Source organism: Brassica napus, chromosome C6 (assembly GCF_020379485.1).
Source record: "Brassica napus cultivar Da-Ae chromosome C6, Da-Ae, whole genome shotgun sequence".
Taxonomy (NCBI): domain Eukaryota; kingdom Viridiplantae; phylum Streptophyta; class Magnoliopsida; order Brassicales; family Brassicaceae; genus Brassica; species Brassica napus.
Window position 1 is genome coordinate 33,861,974 of NC_063449.1, and position 17,269 is coordinate 33,879,242.

At 42.1% G+C, this 17,269-nt stretch overlaps 1 protein-coding gene and 1 non-coding gene across 2 annotated transcripts; both read left to right on the top strand.

The window, feature by feature from the left end:
• The first annotated feature begins 47 nt into the window (after positions 1 to 47).
• On the top strand, positions 48 to 16,036 carry LOC106383613 (F-box/kelch-repeat protein At2g22050). The gene is given in 3 exon segments (XM_048760015.1): positions 48 to 1,116; positions 15,274 to 15,538; positions 15,541 to 16,036. Coding segments are annotated over 3 exon segments (1,029 nt in total). The 5' UTR covers positions 48 to 631; the 3' UTR covers positions 15,820 to 16,036.
• On the top strand, positions 11,257 to 11,364 carry LOC125589463. The gene has a single exon (XR_007325650.1). It is a non-coding gene; the product is annotated as a small nucleolar RNA R71 (small nucleolar RNA).
• Positions 16,037 to 17,269: the final 1,233 nt, after the last annotated feature.

A 17,269-nucleotide genomic window follows, 5' to 3' on the forward strand; every position in this document is an offset into this window, starting at 1 on the left:
TACGAATACATCGTCAGAAAATAAATACTCGTGCGATCGCACGGATCAAAATCTAGTGATTACTTTACAAAAAGAGCAATAGAAAAATTGTTTCCCAGAACTTCTAAATTCCTTTTCTAATCTAGATTGTTTTCTGAAGTCATACTTTAAATAGTTCAAAAACCCACCAACAGTCAAAATTTTAACAGCCAATTTATAGTCTTTATTAGCCTAGAGTTTTTTTGGGCCAAAATGCATCATGTAATTGGAATTAAATCCTCTCATCAAAAATCTATTACATTAATACTTACCCCGCAACATCAGCTTTGAGAAGTTACAACTAGAATAAAACTGAGATCTTGTTGCCTTTTTTTTGGTCAAGGTCTTATTAAAAGCTGAAACGGGTCAATTTCTACGTACCATATTCGAAGTAAGACAAAACTCAATACAGACGTGTGCTGAAATCTTGTTGTTGATTAACGTTTATAATTCTTTAGCATTTTTAAAATTAATGTTTTAAAAGTTTTAAAAGTAAAATAATAATGTTTTATAAATGCTGTCCATATCTGAATCATAACCTAGCCCCAAAAAAGTAACGGAGTAAATTTTTATAAAGTCCGCTTTGTTCGATTTCATCATCATCATCTTAAATATGCAAGACCGAAAATTTTCAGCCTCTCCTGTTGAAACAATGTCCAACTCCAACGCCGACGACGACGAGCCACCCAAAAAATACACTCCTACGCAGCCGTCGCTTTCTTCACTGCCTGACGACATCGTTTTGAGATGCTTGGTCCGCGTCCCAAGAAGCTATCACCTAAACATCTCATGGGTCTCAAAAGACCTAAGATCCCTTGTTCGCTCGCCTGAGTTCAACGTCTTGCGATCCAGCCTCCCCAAGAGCTCACTCTATGTATGTTTGGAAGAAGATGATGATGACGACAACTCATCCTTCCACTGGTTTACTCTGAACGAAACATCAACAACGGAGTATGGGTTAGTTCCGAATCCAACTACCTTCCCTCCTCATAAATACGGTTCTTCAACCGTTGCAGTGGGGTCAAAGATCTTCTTCGTTGGTGGATCTATAGAACCTTTCACTGATCTGTGGATCCTTGATACCCGAACTGGGAGCATCACACTGAAAGTGTATAAGACTCGATACCTTTCTCATTGATCACACGAGAATATATATACAACGTAATCATATCTACGTATCACAACTATACATAGAATATTCTGATTCTCTAAAGATTGGATATTATCATATCCTAACTAACACTCCCCCGCAGACTGAGCGGAGGTTGTCGAACGCTCAGGCTGGAGCGAAACTCTGTGAACAATGGTGTAGGGAGGCCCTTGGTGAAGATATCAGCATATTGAAGATGTGTCGGCACATGAAGAACTCGAACGTGACCAAGGGAGACCCTTTCTCAAACAAAATGTATGTCAAGTTCAATGTGCTTCGTTCGTTGATGGTGAACTGTATTCGACGAGAGATAGACTGCAGAAATGTTATCGCAGTAGACAATGGTCGCCTTAGTTAATGGACATCCAAGCTCAAGCAGCAAGTTACGTAGCCAAGTGGTTTCTGCAACAGCATTCGCAACACCGCAATATTCTGCCTCAGCGCTGGACCTTGGTACTGTATGTTGACGCTTGGCGGACCAGGCAATTAGACTATCACCAAGGAAGACACAATATCCTGATGTGGAGCGTCTTGTGGAGGGGCACCCTGTCCAGTCAGCGTTAGAGTAAGCAACAAGGTCTGTGTTGGAAGATTTGTTGAGCTGGAGACCGTGCGAGATAGTGCCCTTGATGTACCTCAAGATACGCTTGAGCGCCGCGAAGTGAGGTTCGCGAGGATCATGCATGAACAAGCATACTTGTTGCACGGCATATGAGATGTCTGGCCGCATAAAAGTGAGATACTGAAGTGCACCTGCCAAGCTCCGATATAAGGAGGGATCAGCTACGGGTCGGCCATCATTATCCGCCAGCTTCGTCTTTGTGTCAACTGGTGTAGAACACGGGTTGCAGTTTGTCATAGAGGCCCGATGGAGAATGTCAGCACTGTAGTTTTGTTGACTGAGGAATAGACCCTTGTCATTGTGTGTTACTACAATGCCAAGGAAGTGATGTAGCCGTCCAAGGTCTGTGATGTCAAACGCGCTGGAGAGAGCTGAGATGATCTTCTGAAGCAGAGCCGGGTTTGATGCTGTGAGAATGATGCCATCGACGTATAGTAAGAGATACGCCATGTTCGAACCCTGATTAATGATGAACAATGAAGGATCAGAACAACTTTGAACAAACCCAACTTTCTTGGCGACCGACGCAAACCGAGAATACCAAGTCCTAGGTGCTTGTTTCAGTCCATAGATAGACCGACGAAGTAGGCAGACGTGGTTCAGACTTTGACTTGTCGACAAAACCAGGTGGCTGATGCATGTACACAGTATCTTCAAGGTCACCATGGAGGAAGGCGTTCTTGACGTCGAGTTGACGCAGCGGCCAATTCCAAGCTAGCGCAAGGTGGAGGACTGTGCGAATGGATGTCGGCTTGACAACCGGACTGAAAGTCTCAAAGCAATCAATCCCCAGTTGCTGTGATTTTCCATTAGCCACCAATCATGACTTGTGCTTTTTAATCGTGCCATCTGCATTAAACTTATGACAATACAACCACATAGAACGAATTATGTTAGTTCCCGGAGGACGTGGTACTAAATCCCACGTTCCGCGTTTAATATGCGCATCGTATTCCTCAATCATAGATCCATTACAGCGATGGTCCTTTGCAGCCTGTATATGAGAAAGAGGAAGAGGAGAAATGGAATCGGTATGAAGACAAAGAGGGATACGAGGTTTACTTATGCCTGTTTTGCTTCGAGTGACCATAGGGTGGTTATTTTGGGTAGGAGCTGGCGGCATAGGAGGAGCCGTCAGTGAGCTTGAAGGCACACTAATGGGAGGAGGTGTAAGAGGTGGTACAACATCCGAGTGAGAAGGAAGTCGCAGTTGAGAAGGAATGACCGAGAAGGGAAACACGTCCTCAACAAAGTTGACATGGCGTGATATAATGATCTTGCGTGTGGCAAGCACCAAACACCTATATCCTCTATGGTTCGTCGGGTAGCCGAGAAAGACACATGCGATTGACCGAGGTGCCAACTTGTGAGGGGAAGTTGAGATTGTGCTTGGGTAACACAAACAACCAAACACTCGTAAATGAGAATAAGAGACAGGAAGCTGAAACAGTCGAGTGTAAGGAATGTCATTTTGAATAGAAGAAGAGGGAAGAAGGTTTAAGGTGTAAATGGCTGTGTGTAATGCCTCAACCCAGTATGAATGTGGCATGTTAGCTTGAATCAGCAATGCACGGACGAGGTTATTGATAGTGCGCAACATACGCTCCGCTCGTCCATTTTGTTGTGATGTGTATGGGCAGGAGAAGCGACTGTTGGTACCGGTGGAAGCCAAATGATCGAGGAAGACTCGGCTTGTGTACTCGCCACCGTTATCACATTGCAGCGCCTGGATAGGTCCGTTAAACTGCATCCGAACATATGCTGAGAAATTAAGGAATTTGGCAAAGCTGTCACTTTTTCTATGCAGAGGATACACCCAAACAAAATGTGAGTAATGATCCAAAAATAAGTGATAGTATTTAAACCCAGAGTTACTGATCACAGGAGAAGTCCAAATATCAGAATGGATAATTTGAAAAGGTTCAGTGACAACTGTAGAAGAAGAAACAAATGGAAGGCGAGTGTGTTTGCCCACTTTGAATGCATGACACAGAGTTGTCAAGTCAGCAATTTTATTAGAAAAACCAAAAGAAGAAAGAGACCTATTGATAGTACTATCCGGGTGACCTAAACGCCGATGCCAAAGAGATACACCTGCGGTGAGGGCGAGATGGTGAGGTGAGTAGGTTGATGGGGCCATGATACCACTCAAATTACCCTAAGGAGTGAATTACTTTCTCAAATAAAAGGTTCAATTGTAGTACTTAGGGATCAAATCCACAAGGAGCTAGAGAACCTATTAAATCTAGTAATTTATTAATTCTAAGTGTTTGTTGTTTTATGGTTTAAATGTAAATAGCAATCCTAATTGAGCAACTCTATTGCTCGACTAACAAGATGATTGGGGGTGTAACTTATTGGAAAGGTATTAGATACATGGTTTCTATTCAGGTGTTGGAGATTATAATCCTATAGATGCCTATCAGTTGCATGCATGATATATTAGAGCTCAACCCCTTGAACACAGTGATCACCGATGGCAATGTTTCACTGGTTAACTAACTAGATCTTGGATCTCAACTGTCGTCTGTTGATCACAAGAAAGTGTCGATCGATGGTCCTATAGGGATATCAATCGATACACCTTTCACAAATATCGATCGATTGTCAGAACACAATATCGATCAATGCTTCTAGTTAAGCCCTAGGCGCAGGTTGATAATGCTCACTAGCTGTCTAGTTCAGCGGTAGCCTTTTTCAAGCAGTTCTAGTATGACAGATTAGTTTCAGGACTAGATGGTCAAGGATGCTTGACTCATGCAGATTCCTAGGTTCAATATTCTAGTTAGCTAATCTAGAACAAGCATTAATAACAATCAATCAATGAATACCACAACTTAGCAATCTATAGTTGGGGCTAATCTCTCTAACCTATTTGAACCTTGAATCTAACAAGTAAACTACTAAGACATAGCTAAGCAATTCATGACACAAAATATAAATAAAAACTGCATAGAATAGAATAAATAAATCAATGGAGTTCCAATCACAAATCTCTCTATGATCTTCTCTCCTAAAACTCTCTGCTGAAAATAAGAATACAAAGGTGGCCAAAAGCTCCCTTGCCTCCAAACACTTAGGCAAGTATATAACTATTAGGTTAAAAACTCGTCAGGGGTAATCTTGTAATTTGGCGAAGTCTTGGGTTTAAAGTCGGCTGAAACCAAGTCGTGCTTCCGCGTCTCGACATCGATCGATGGTACAGGATGTACATCGATCGATCATAATCTTCAATCGTTGAGGCTTCTCTTTTGTATCGATCAACGTCAGTGGATGTGCATCGATCGATTGTTTCTTCTTCGTATCGACCTCTGATTCTTTTAAGCTCTTAAATGCTCACTTTACTCCAAGAGACTTATGAACCTGAAAACATACATAATAGGATAGAATATATAGTATATAGATAGTAAAATACTTATATACCATGGGTAAAAATTGGTCAAATCCATGGTATATCAACTCCCCCAGACTTACCCTTTTGCTTGTCCTCAAGCAAAACAAACAGGCAGTCTCTCTGAAAGAGGTTTGAAAACAGCAGGGACTTATAGATATAAAACATAGAAATCATCACCTCTACAATTTCGCAAACCACATCTAAAAAGTCCTAATCACAAAAGCACATTATGCAATATCCTAGCTTAGCAACCAAATTCAACTGGTCTACAACTTAGCAAATCATGTTTGGCATATCCCCTCTACTAACCTCATTTCTTAACATAAATATAAAAGTGCATGCTTTACCTTGGGAGTATCGATCACAGGATGCAAGGATTTCAGACAAGTATCTGGAACTGCAGGTAAAAGTTAGTTCTCTCTCTCTCATTTCTCTCTTGAGTCAAAATCTGATTCCATTGCAGGATCAGTGACCAATATTGGACAGGCTTCCATGAATCAAGTCTTAATGGTGGTTGCCACCAAGCCCTGTTCACTTCTTTTTGACCTATATCCAAGAATTCTTTGTGAAGCGAGCTTTGAAGATTGTTGCCTCCAAGTCCCGTTCGAATTATTTTATTGGAATCTTTATGAAGCAAGCCTTAATGGTTGTAGCCACCAAGTCATGTACAGATTCCACCTAACTAAATCCAAAGTCCTATTTAAATAATTATTTTCGGATTTGTTTTTATTTTTATTTTTATTTTTTTTTAAATAAAAACTACTCTAGTGTCGAAATAGAGAGAGAAAATTGTGATAAATAAATCTACATAAGACTTTACCTTCCAGACTTGTCTGAAGAATCCGATCCCATGTATACCAAGCCCCAAGACAAGCAATTATGTCAGGTTTAGTGTTGGAGGTCAGCTTTAGTTCCTTCAAACAATCAATGCAAGTGTGTATAGTTGACATGTTGATCCACTTTAGCATCTTAGTACTATCTGCAATCAGTAAATCTAGAATGGTGCTAAAGAGTGGTTAGACATTCAAGTATAAGTAAGGTCATAGTCCCTTTCACATAGCTAAGCATAATTTATTAAAATCTTTATTTTTAGAATCAGAATAAACTATATCAGTAAACCTCCCCCCAGACTTAAATTACACTGTCCCAGTGTAACATAGTCGGAGTTACGGTGGAAATAAATCATAAGTACAAATGTAACAAGTTAGGAAGATAAACCTGTCCGGAGTGAGAATCGATCGATGTGCATAGGTATGCATCGATCGTCGTGTGTGTGTACGTCGATCGATGTCGACGTCTCGTCCACGGTCGATATGTTGGTAATCATCCTACTTGGGTCTTGCAATAAATCTGAAAGAATAAAAACGAACATAAATACTAATGACTAAGAAAACCAATTAAAATTACCTAATAGTGGGTTGTCTCCCACTCAGCGCTTTGTTATAGTCATTAGCTTGACTTTGGAGGTATGTGACTAGTTGGTGGAAAAACAGCTACTTGTTGGGAAACAAGCATCCACTTCATCTCTGCACATTCGGGACCAAGCTGCAATGAAACTTCTTGTGGCCTCATCATTTCTGGTCCATCTCTCATCCATCTTTTGTACTGCATTTGAGATGTTCTGTAGCATTTCTAGGATGTCGTCAATGCTGAACTGATGCCATCCTATCTTGCTGTAGGCGTATGCTGATAGCTCGTTCAGTTGCTCCACCATTGACTCCATGTTGTTTTGTATCAGCTGCTCGTCGTCTGGTGTAGACGTGGTGTCGATTGATGCGACCAAGTGTGTGTCGATCGATGCGATCAAGTGTATGTCGATCGTTGCTGGTGCTTTACTGTCGATCGATTTGGAGTGTGCTCTATTGATCGATGCAGATATCTGGTGTTGAGATACGCGTTGCCTCTGAATGGCTTTGACTTCCTTTTGTAGCCATTCTGCTTGGCTATCCAGTCCATTGAGTTTGACGTTGAATGGAAAGTAGATGTCATCACATCGCTTCTCAAGTCGTTCCTCCAAGGTGTCTATAGCTGTGTAAAGCTTTGATGTGATCTGATCAACTTCTGCTGCTGTGTAGGGAAGATGTTCTGTAGGTTCCATCGAGCGATGTCCTTCGGAACCTATCGATCGATGTTGAACCTTCTTCCTGAAAATCATGTTGATTATTAACCTTACCAATGTCCTTCTGGACATTCATCATCTGTGTAGACAAGGTGTCCAAGTATCGCATGATAGGTGAGGTGAAGCGGTCGTGCATATCCTCATAAGATTTTAACATATCCTCCATGGCTGCGAACCTTGTGTCTATCGATGTGATGTTGCAAATATCGATCGATGTGGCTGGTTGTGGATCATTCATGCGAATGGTGTCCAGCTCTTGCTGTAGCAGATCAATTCTCGTGCTCAACCAGTCCACGTTGTTGTTGAGAGGGTTGTATACGTCGTTAATCCTCGTGTTGATGTATGTGATATCCCATTCATCCTTCTTCTCTGCCAAACTTTTCAGTTCTGCAGGAATCTGGGATGTGTGTGGCTTGATGTCGATCGATGTTGCTTTGTTGGTGTCGATCGATGGTGATGTCGTAGCTTCCTTCTCATGGCGGTGCTGCATACTCTCAATCTCTGTCCTCATCTCTGCCATACTTCTGAAAAGCCCATTGTAACCTCTGTCCAAAGGCTGATAAGTGTCATCTACCAATGTCTTGAGTTCATCTCCTAGCTTTTCCTGAGCTCCACAAAGACCAGTCACCATCTCATTGATCTCATCCTTGGTGTAGATCTCTGGTGCCAGTTTTGTAGGTGTGAAGGAAGTGGCATGTTCTGGAAGACATATGTGACTTTCTTCAAATAGGAATGCTCTCTCCAGAATTTTTCCGATGTTGTCCTTGGTAACAGGGATCATCTCACCAGCTATGCTTCTTGCATATCCAGACTCATCTCTGTAGACACCATATTCGTCCTTCTGTTCCCATCTGAACTTTCTGGCTCCATAGCTGTCATAAGCGCGACGTCCACATTCGTAACGTCTATCGATCGACAGTGAAGGTGCCTTATCGATCGATGTTGGTGTTACTATGTCAAATGATGTAGAAGCAACCTCGTCGATCGATGCTTGGCCAACAGGTCTGCACGATTGGTGTGAACCAATTCCTGTTGTGGTGGCCCTTGGATATTCGTCTGGAACAGCGGGATTGTTGTCTGGAATGCTGCGTTGCTGCATAAACAAGTTGTTTGATCCATTGGCCAACTGAAGAATATCTGCTATGTCCTCTCTGGATACTTGTAGAATCCTTCCATCCATAGCTCTTGCATGGCCATCTTGGTCCTTGAAAATACCAAATTCATCAGGCAATAGAAAGTCGTAATCAATACTCATATTCTTCTTAGTAGATAAAGAAAGTTTAGGTTTAGAATGAGAATCGATCGATGTTGATACTGGTGTATCGATCGATGGTAGATGTTTGTCTGCTGAATTAGGGTTTTTGGATCGAATGCTCTTTCTGGATGTTCCTTCTAATTGATTTGTGGGAGCATTCATCTTTTCTGCTTATGTTTCGTGAGAAGTAATCTGGGGTGCAAAACTCCTTATGTAGGTATTGGTAAACCTACTTGGAATTGGAATATTCCCTTTTTCCTTTTCTAAGGCGGCGGCCTTAATATCGATCGACGTACCAGGTGTGGTATCGATCGATGCAGAAAATCGTTTTGCTGGATGAGGGTGGGTATCGACCGATGCTGAGTATACGCTGTCGATCGATGGTGGAGGCGTGTTGTTGAATGAATGAGTTGAATATCTTTGATCCTGCATAGCAATCTTTGTAGTTATTTCCTTCCAGTAATCCTCATCATACTCCTCAGTAGGATCCTCATTGGATGAAAAAATCACAGTCTCCACTGCAAAACTTTCATGGAATCCATTATCTGCCCAACTGCCTATGGAATAGTCATCTCGTTCTTTCTTGTTGGGTTGTTGAAAGACAAAGTCTGGATAATACTGATCTGTTGATGTGGAGTGGTCTATTGGTTGATTCCCGTCGAGCGACGTGGAATAGCGTTCATCAGTCGTCGGTGACTCATTGGAATCAATCGATGTGACAGTGTGAGTGTCGATCGATTCCGAGTACTCCATTTCGTACTCTGCTCCACAATGGCATGCTGCAATGTAGCAAAGATCATTTCCAAGCTCCACGACGTTGACCTGTTGTCTCACAACTCGAACTAGGTCATAGTGGACGTCTGGAAATCAATGTCAGACACAATCTGTTGGTGTTCATGTCACATACTGCTCCTACTGTAGCTAAGAAAGCTCTTCCAAGCAGAAGTGAAGAGTTCCAGTTGAGTTTAATGTCCAGGACATGAAAATCTACTGGGACAAGGGCATTACCAATATGTACTTCAAGGTCTCTTATGATGCCTCCTGAGCTCCTTTCTGAAAGATCCGCGAAGGTGAAAGATTCTGATGAGGGCTCTATTTTCAGACCCAGTTGGTCTGCCATAACCTTAGATAATATACTGACTGATGCTCCTGTGTCACAAAGTGCATGGGGAAATTCAATACATTTTACCATACATGGTATTGTAAACTTCTCAGGATCACTCTTCTTCTTCAATGTGATCCTTAGTTTCATCATTTCCCTGACATGATGAAAAATTCTCCTAATGTCCTCCTCAGTTTCCTTAGTCTCCCTGAAGAACATACACAACCGGTGTGTGTAATAAACTTCATCAAAATGTTTCTCCACTGGGATTCTGAGGACTCTCTTAGTGAAACCATCCATCTCCTTCTCATTAGCTTCCCTCTTAAGGTTCTTAGGAATCTTCTCCTTCCTTTTCCTTAACACTCTTCCCTCAGTTGCCTCATCAACTTGCATAGGCTCTGGCATAGTGTCTGAAGGGTTGGTTGTAGGTTCTGGTGGGTTTGCTAAAGGTTTAGGTGGTGGTCTGAGTGCGTTGATTCGGTTACTATCAATAGATGGTAACCGCACTCGGTTGGTGAGAGGTGCCCGTCGATCCATGTGAGGTGAGGGGGGTCGATCGATGTCGGTCTTTCTTTGTCGATCGATGGCTGGCTCATGCGGTCGATCGATTTTGGCGTAGAAAGGGGAGGCTGGGTGAAGATGTTTTTCTGCGAATTCCTCATGAGTAATGATTCGAACTGCACTACAATCCGCAGTCGATTCAGCAGATGACGTCGATCGATGTCCAGAGTAATCTGTCGATCGATCTTCGTCCTGGTCTGTCGAGCGATGTGCATCCATTGACATCGGTCGACACCATTGTGATCCGCCGAAACTCATGGAGCTTTTAACTTCGAAATCTCCTTCTCCAAGCTTCTGATGCTTCACCACTTGCCAGGAATCATCATCTAGGATGGCATTCACGTGGTGTTTTGCTTCTCTCTAGCCAAGGCTTCTTGCCTCTTTACAGTGTCTCCAGTCTGAGCCACTTGCATTTCAAGCTTTCTCACTTGAATCCCTAAGGTCTCAATCCTTGTGTTCAGATTGTTGTAGGCTGAATCTATCTTCCCATTGAAATCCACAGTGAGTTGTTGTTGTCCTTCCAGAACTCTGTCAAGCATTGCTTCAATCTTGCTTTCCTGAGTCTGTGGTGGTGGATTTTGGTAGTATGAGTTTCCATAGCCTCTGTTGTTATTGCTGAAAGGTTTCTGGAACTGTGAACTCTGGTTACTCCTCTGACCATTGCCAAAGTAGTTTATGTTTCCACCCTGGTTTCCAGACCTCTGAAATCCAGTACCTCCAATGTAGTTCACATCTTCTTCTCCTTCCATGTCTACAGCTACTTCTCCTTCAGCTGAGCAGACCTGCTTCCTAAGAAGCTCATGAACTACATCTAACTTTGCTCTAACTTCGTCCATCTGTTCCTTTCCTAAGGATGCAACAGATTTCTTCCTTTCGAAGTCAGTGTTCTTGGTGTTGCTGCTATTTTCTAGATTTTCTATCAGTCTCATAGCCTCCACCGGATTGTTGAAGTTTTCCTCACTAGCTGTATCAAGAGCCATCTGATACCTCAAGGCGATACCTCTGAAGAAAGTGCTCAGCAATTGCACTTCATTGAATCTGTGGTGTGGACAGTCTCGCTGGAAGAACTTGAATCTGATCCACGCATCTTTGAAAGACTCTCCAGTCTCCTGCGCAAATGTGGCAATTTTGCTCCTCAAGTCTTCAGCGCGTGCATCATCAAAGAAGTTTCGTAAGAAAGCATTCTTGATGTCGGCCCAGGATGTTAGAGATCATGTGGGTAGCTGCTTAAGCCAATGCATCGCTTTTCCAGTCAGAGTATACTTGAAGAGCTTGCACAATAGGTAGTCCTCAGGGACTCCATCCATACGAATAGCAGCGATAAGATCCTCGAACCTCTCCAGATGGTCCATAGGATGCTCGTGCAGTAACCCATAGTAGGGTAGCTGCGACACGAGTGTGTAGTACTGAGGCTTCAGCTCAAAATTCTCCTTCTAAATCTCTGGAAGGCGAATAGCTGATATGTTGGTGTAGTACTCGTCTGGACGATTGTAGTCGGCCAGTGCCTTTGGTTGAGCAGCCTCTTCTACAGGTTGAGTAGCTCCTGTAGCATCAGCATCAGGGATTACATTCCCCTGAGTGTCTAGTTTCTGACCTGTTGCATTACGCAGATGACCATCCTGGTCATACAGGCTTCAATTCTCATCCTGTCTGAGAATAACAATCGCAACCATGTTTCGCGACTTAGGATCGGTTGATGTAAGTGGTGTAGTATCGATCGATGTCGAACAATGTGGATCGGTCGACGATGAAGGTCGGGTGTCGGTCGATGGGTGGGTGCGAGAATCAGTCGGCGTGAAAGCTGCTGCATCGAGCGATGTGGAACGTTGGTCTTTGCAGATCGAGCGTTCCAAGTAAGCAGGATCTTCTGAGAATAGCATGTGTGTTTCCTTGTTGCTTCTGCTACTGCTGGACATGTACCTGAAAAGACAAGAAAAAAAATGTTGGGTCAGAATGGGGGTAAAGAAAAGAATAAGAATCAATAACACTAAATCTAAAGGCGATCAAAGCTCCCCGGCAACGACGCCAAATTTGATACCACTCAAATTACCCTAAGGAGTGAATTACCCTCTCAAATAAGAGGTTCAATTGTAGTACTTAGGGATCGAATCAACAAGGTGCTAGGGAACCTATTAAATCAAGTAATTTATTAATTTTAAGTGTTTGTTATTTTATGGTTTAAATTTAAATAGCAATCCTAATTGAGCAACTCTATTGCTCGACTAATAAGATGATTGGGGGTGTATCTTATTGGAAAGGTATTAGATGCAGGGTTTCTATTCAAGTGTTGGAGATTATAATCCTATAGATGCCTATCAGTTGCATGCATGATATATTAGAGCTCAACCCCTTGAACACAGTGATCAGCGATGGCAATGCTTCACTGGTTAACTAACTAGATCTTGGATCTCAACTGTCGTCTGTTGATCACAAGAAAGTGTTGATCGATGGTCCTATAGGGATATCGATCGATACACCTTTCACAAATATCGATCGATTGTCAGAAAACAATATCGATTGATGCTTCAAGTTAAGCCCTAGGCGCATGTTGATAATGCTCACTAGCTGTCTAGTTCAGCGGTAGCCTTTTTTTCTAGTTGTTCTAGTATGACAGATTAGTTTCAGGAATGGATGGTCAAGGATGCTTGACTCATGCAGATTCCTAGGTTCAATATTCTAGTTAGCTAATCTAGAACAAGCATTAAGAACAATCAATCAATGAATACCACAACTTAGCAATCTATAGTTGGGGCTAATCCCTCTAACCTATTTGAACCCTGAATCTAACAAGTAAACTACTCAGACATAGCTAAGTTATTCATGACACAAAATATAAATAAAAACTGCATAGAATAGAATAGATGAATCAATGGAGTTCCAATCACAAATCTCTCTATGATCTTCTCTCCTAAAACTCTTTGCTGAAAATAAGAATACAAAGGTGGCCAAAAGCTCCCTTGCCTCCTAACACTTAGGCAAGTATATAACTATTAGGTTAAAAACTCGTCAGGGGTAATCTTGTAATTTGGTGAAGTCTTGGGTTTAAAGTCGGCTGAAACCAAGTCGTGCTTCCGCGTCTCGGCATCGATCGATGGTACAGGATGTACATCAATTGATCATAATCTTCAATCGAGGCTTCTCTTCTGTAACGTCACTGGATGTGCATCGATTGATTGTTTCTTCTTCGTATCAACCTCTGATGGTCAGTTCGGATGAAATCTATTTTAAGCTCCTAAATGCTCCATAATCATCATTTTACTCCAAGATACTTATAAACCTGAAAACATACCTAATAGGATAGAATATATAGTATATAGATAGTAAAATACTTATATACCATGGGTAAAAATGGGTCAAATCCATGGTATATCAAGTCACTGAGTAGAGAGGTCCGGGGCTGTCACATCGGAGGGTGAGCAGATCCTTAATAGAAAAACCAAAAGGATCAAATTCAACAGAACATCTATTATCGGTAACAAATTGACGGACAGATATAAGGTTTTTGATAATAGATGGGCAAACAAGAACATTTTTAAGAGAGAGAGTTTTGGTAGGTGAAGAAATGGCTGAGGTACCGATTTTGGTAACAGGCGCAAGAGAACCATCACCTACAAGAACAGAAGGAGTCATGCTCGTACTAAAAACGGAAGTGAGAGTACCTTGATCAGCAGTGATATGGTTGGTAGCCCCACTGTCCATATACCACTGAGATGTAGTCGGGTCCTGCAGGTTCATTGTATTGAACGCTGACGCAAGAGCCTGAGGTATCATCGTCGGAATGTATGCAGGAGCCGCAACAGTCTGAGCAACATGGGACTCTAGCGATGTATACGGTCCAAGAATGATGTTTGGTCGTTGAGGTGTTGCATTCGGGGAGATGGGAGCAAACTGTGGTGGATATTGAGCCATTTTGGGTCCACTTGGATAGTACGAATATGGCCACTGTGGTTGAGGAAATTGCAACGGTGGATATCCATAGTTACGTGGAGCAGAGTTGTAAGGAGCGTTGTTGTGTCGGCCCCGTCCACGATTGTTGTTACGTCCCCCACGGTTGCGGTTGTTGCGGTTGTGAGATCCTCTATTGTTGTTGTTGTTGTATGATTGATTCTGAGACCTAGAGGAGTTGGAGTTGGTGTCAACAAGCAGCACATTTGGCGATGAAGTTGTATCACTGTGTGCTATCGCAGGTTTGACATGCTTGTTGAGGCGCTCTTCTTCAGCAAGTAGCATCGACCGAGCTGTGTGGAATGATGGGAATGGGCTACGATGGCGAATGACATTATGAATGCCATCGAACTTGTCATTGAGGCCGTTAAGACAGTGCATGAATAATTGTCGATCTGTGACTGGAGAGTCGACATTGGCGAGAAGGTCTGAGAGAGACTTCCGTTTACGGCAGTACTCTTGGACAGAGAGATCACCGATAGTGATTGTACGGAGCTCGTTCTCTAGTTGAAGAGCTCGGTTTTCCTTGTTGTCGCGAAACAAATTCTCCAGCGTATTCCAGAGATCGCGTGCGGTGCTTTTTGGTGTGAGGATTGTCTCGACGAGCGAGTCAGTAATCGTACCGTAAATCCACATCTTAACCAGACCATCACGTTCCTTCCATGTTTTCTCCGTTGCTGGAGTGGCGACAGACGATCCGTCAAGGTGATCGTCAACCCCAAAGGTGAGACAGTGGGTTTCGAAAAGTTCCCTCCACACGTCGTAATTCATCTTGTCAAGATCGAGCCTGATAGGAATGTAAGCTCTAATCTGACTAATGCCCAAAGGCTTTTCAAATGGATCTGCAGCGGGTGTGGTGTTGGCCATCGAGAGATCTGCGAGAGAGAAATAGGTGGAGAGAAGAAAAGGAGAAAAGGAGATGAGATATCGCAGAGATCGGGAAGCTAGGATCGAAAAGCTTCTGATACCATAAAAGTGTATAAGACTCGATACCTTTCTCATTGATCACAAGAGAATATATATACAACGTAATCATATCTACGTATCACAACTATACATAGAATATTCTGATTCTCTAAAGATTGGATATTCATATCCTAACTAACACACACAAGGACCAAGCATGAGCGTGCCTCGAAGACAGCGCAACGCAGCTGTGGAAGTGATCAACAGGAAGATTTACGTACTCGGAGGCGAACCATACATCGACGGATGGTTGTTTCATCAAGTCGAAGTTTTTGATCCAGAATCGAAAACTTGGGAGGTTGCGGGGATAGAGGACGCGCGTAAGATTTCAAACTGTAGTGCCACGGTGGAGGAGAAGGTGTACATGGTGGATTACGAGAAGACAAGTGTGTACACAATCCGAGAGGAGGTGGAGGAGGAGAACGGTTGGTTCAGATGGTAAGCCAGAGACTCTCGGAAGGTGGTGGAAGCAAGGATAAGTTAAATGACATGGCGCATTGGGTGTGTGTGGTGGAGGATGTTCTCTTTGCTTTCTTTAACAAAACTGGTTTGATGTGGTTCGATACAACGCTTAATGTGTGGAGAACTTTGTTTGGTCGTGATGGGAAGGAACTAACGTTTATCTTAGATGCGGGTGCCATGGCGGAATACGAGGGAAGGCTTGTGGTTTTGTATATGGGGGGATGAAGATATATTTGATGTCCCCGTTACTCAAGAGTGTTCGGTGTATGTTTGTCTCACTGGACAGAGCTGGAGAAAAGATTTGTAGGACAATCGATTGGTCTGGTACTGTGGCTACAGTCTCATATATGTTTCGTTTTCTTCATTGTTTAGCTGTTTCCCATTGACTGATCACAGTATATGTGTTCTTGAAGCAATTTGTTTTGATTTTTTTTTTGTTCAACTCAATTTGTTTTGTTTAAACTCATGAGTGTTATTGAAGAAAATGCAAGGTGGTTTCTTTTTCTGTTCCTCGTATTGGTTGCATCGTTATTCAAGTTGATATTAATCTAACTGAGTTTTACATCATTGATGATTACACCCATGGAGGAAGATAATGATATTTGTCTAACTTATTTGGTGATGTCGAATCGGCGCAAGATTTGCAAAATAATCTTAGCGCAGTCTAGCGAGTATTTAATAGTGGGTTCGCTTGAGTTGGACGTAACGGTGGTTTCGTTAGGACCACGAGCAATTTCAACAGCGACGTCGTCGTTGGATTGTTTTAAGCGAATAAAATCGGACTGATGGACGGTGCTTTTGTCGGGAAGAGACGGTGATGAGGTTATTACACCGTTGCGGTAACGGATTTTTCTGCGGCGGACTTCGGTGCACTTTAGCTTGACAGTAAGTGGAGTGGTACTTGACTGCCGGGCGCCGGCGAGGAGAGACACTATACTCAAAATCAGTGTACTCCGTCATGGCTGAACTCGTTGTTTAATGGAGAGAGGTTATTATATGAGGAGGAGACCAACATAAGAAGAAGAGAGCTCAATGAAATGGTTTTATATCGAAGAATGTTATTTCCTATTTATACTCGAAGTAGGAATGGTAATTTAGTAAATTGGAAAGGTAAAAGATTCATGCATACATAAGTATTAACTTTTCTTTAATTGGATGTGTTTGAAACAGTAATCGGCTAATGATGGATGTACATGTACTCATAAACAGTGGGGGAGCTCAAAAAAAAAAATCAGTGGGATCAACATTAATATGGTTAGTAATAATGTTTTTAAGTACGTATAACCTTTATAGCTCTTTATCTTAAAAAAAACTTGAATTTAAAACATTGTTATAAACTCCATAAAATACAGTTATTTGATTATTTATACTAGAGAAAAGGAAAAACCTACGTTGTACGGAAGCTTCATGACGTCCGCTTCCCGATTCGGAACTGGAATCGTAACTTTGTGGAAGCTTGCGGAATCTCGCTTGCAAAACGTTTCTAAAATATTCTCTTTAAAAACCTATTGGAAGCTTACGATTCCGTTTTAGAATCACGCTTCCGTTTTTAAAAAAAAATGCAATGTATATCAATAAAATATAAAACCATAGTTTTAATCTATATAAAATTAAAAAAATTAATAGTAATGAATATTGAGTTATAAATATATAAATATTAAAAATAATACTATAA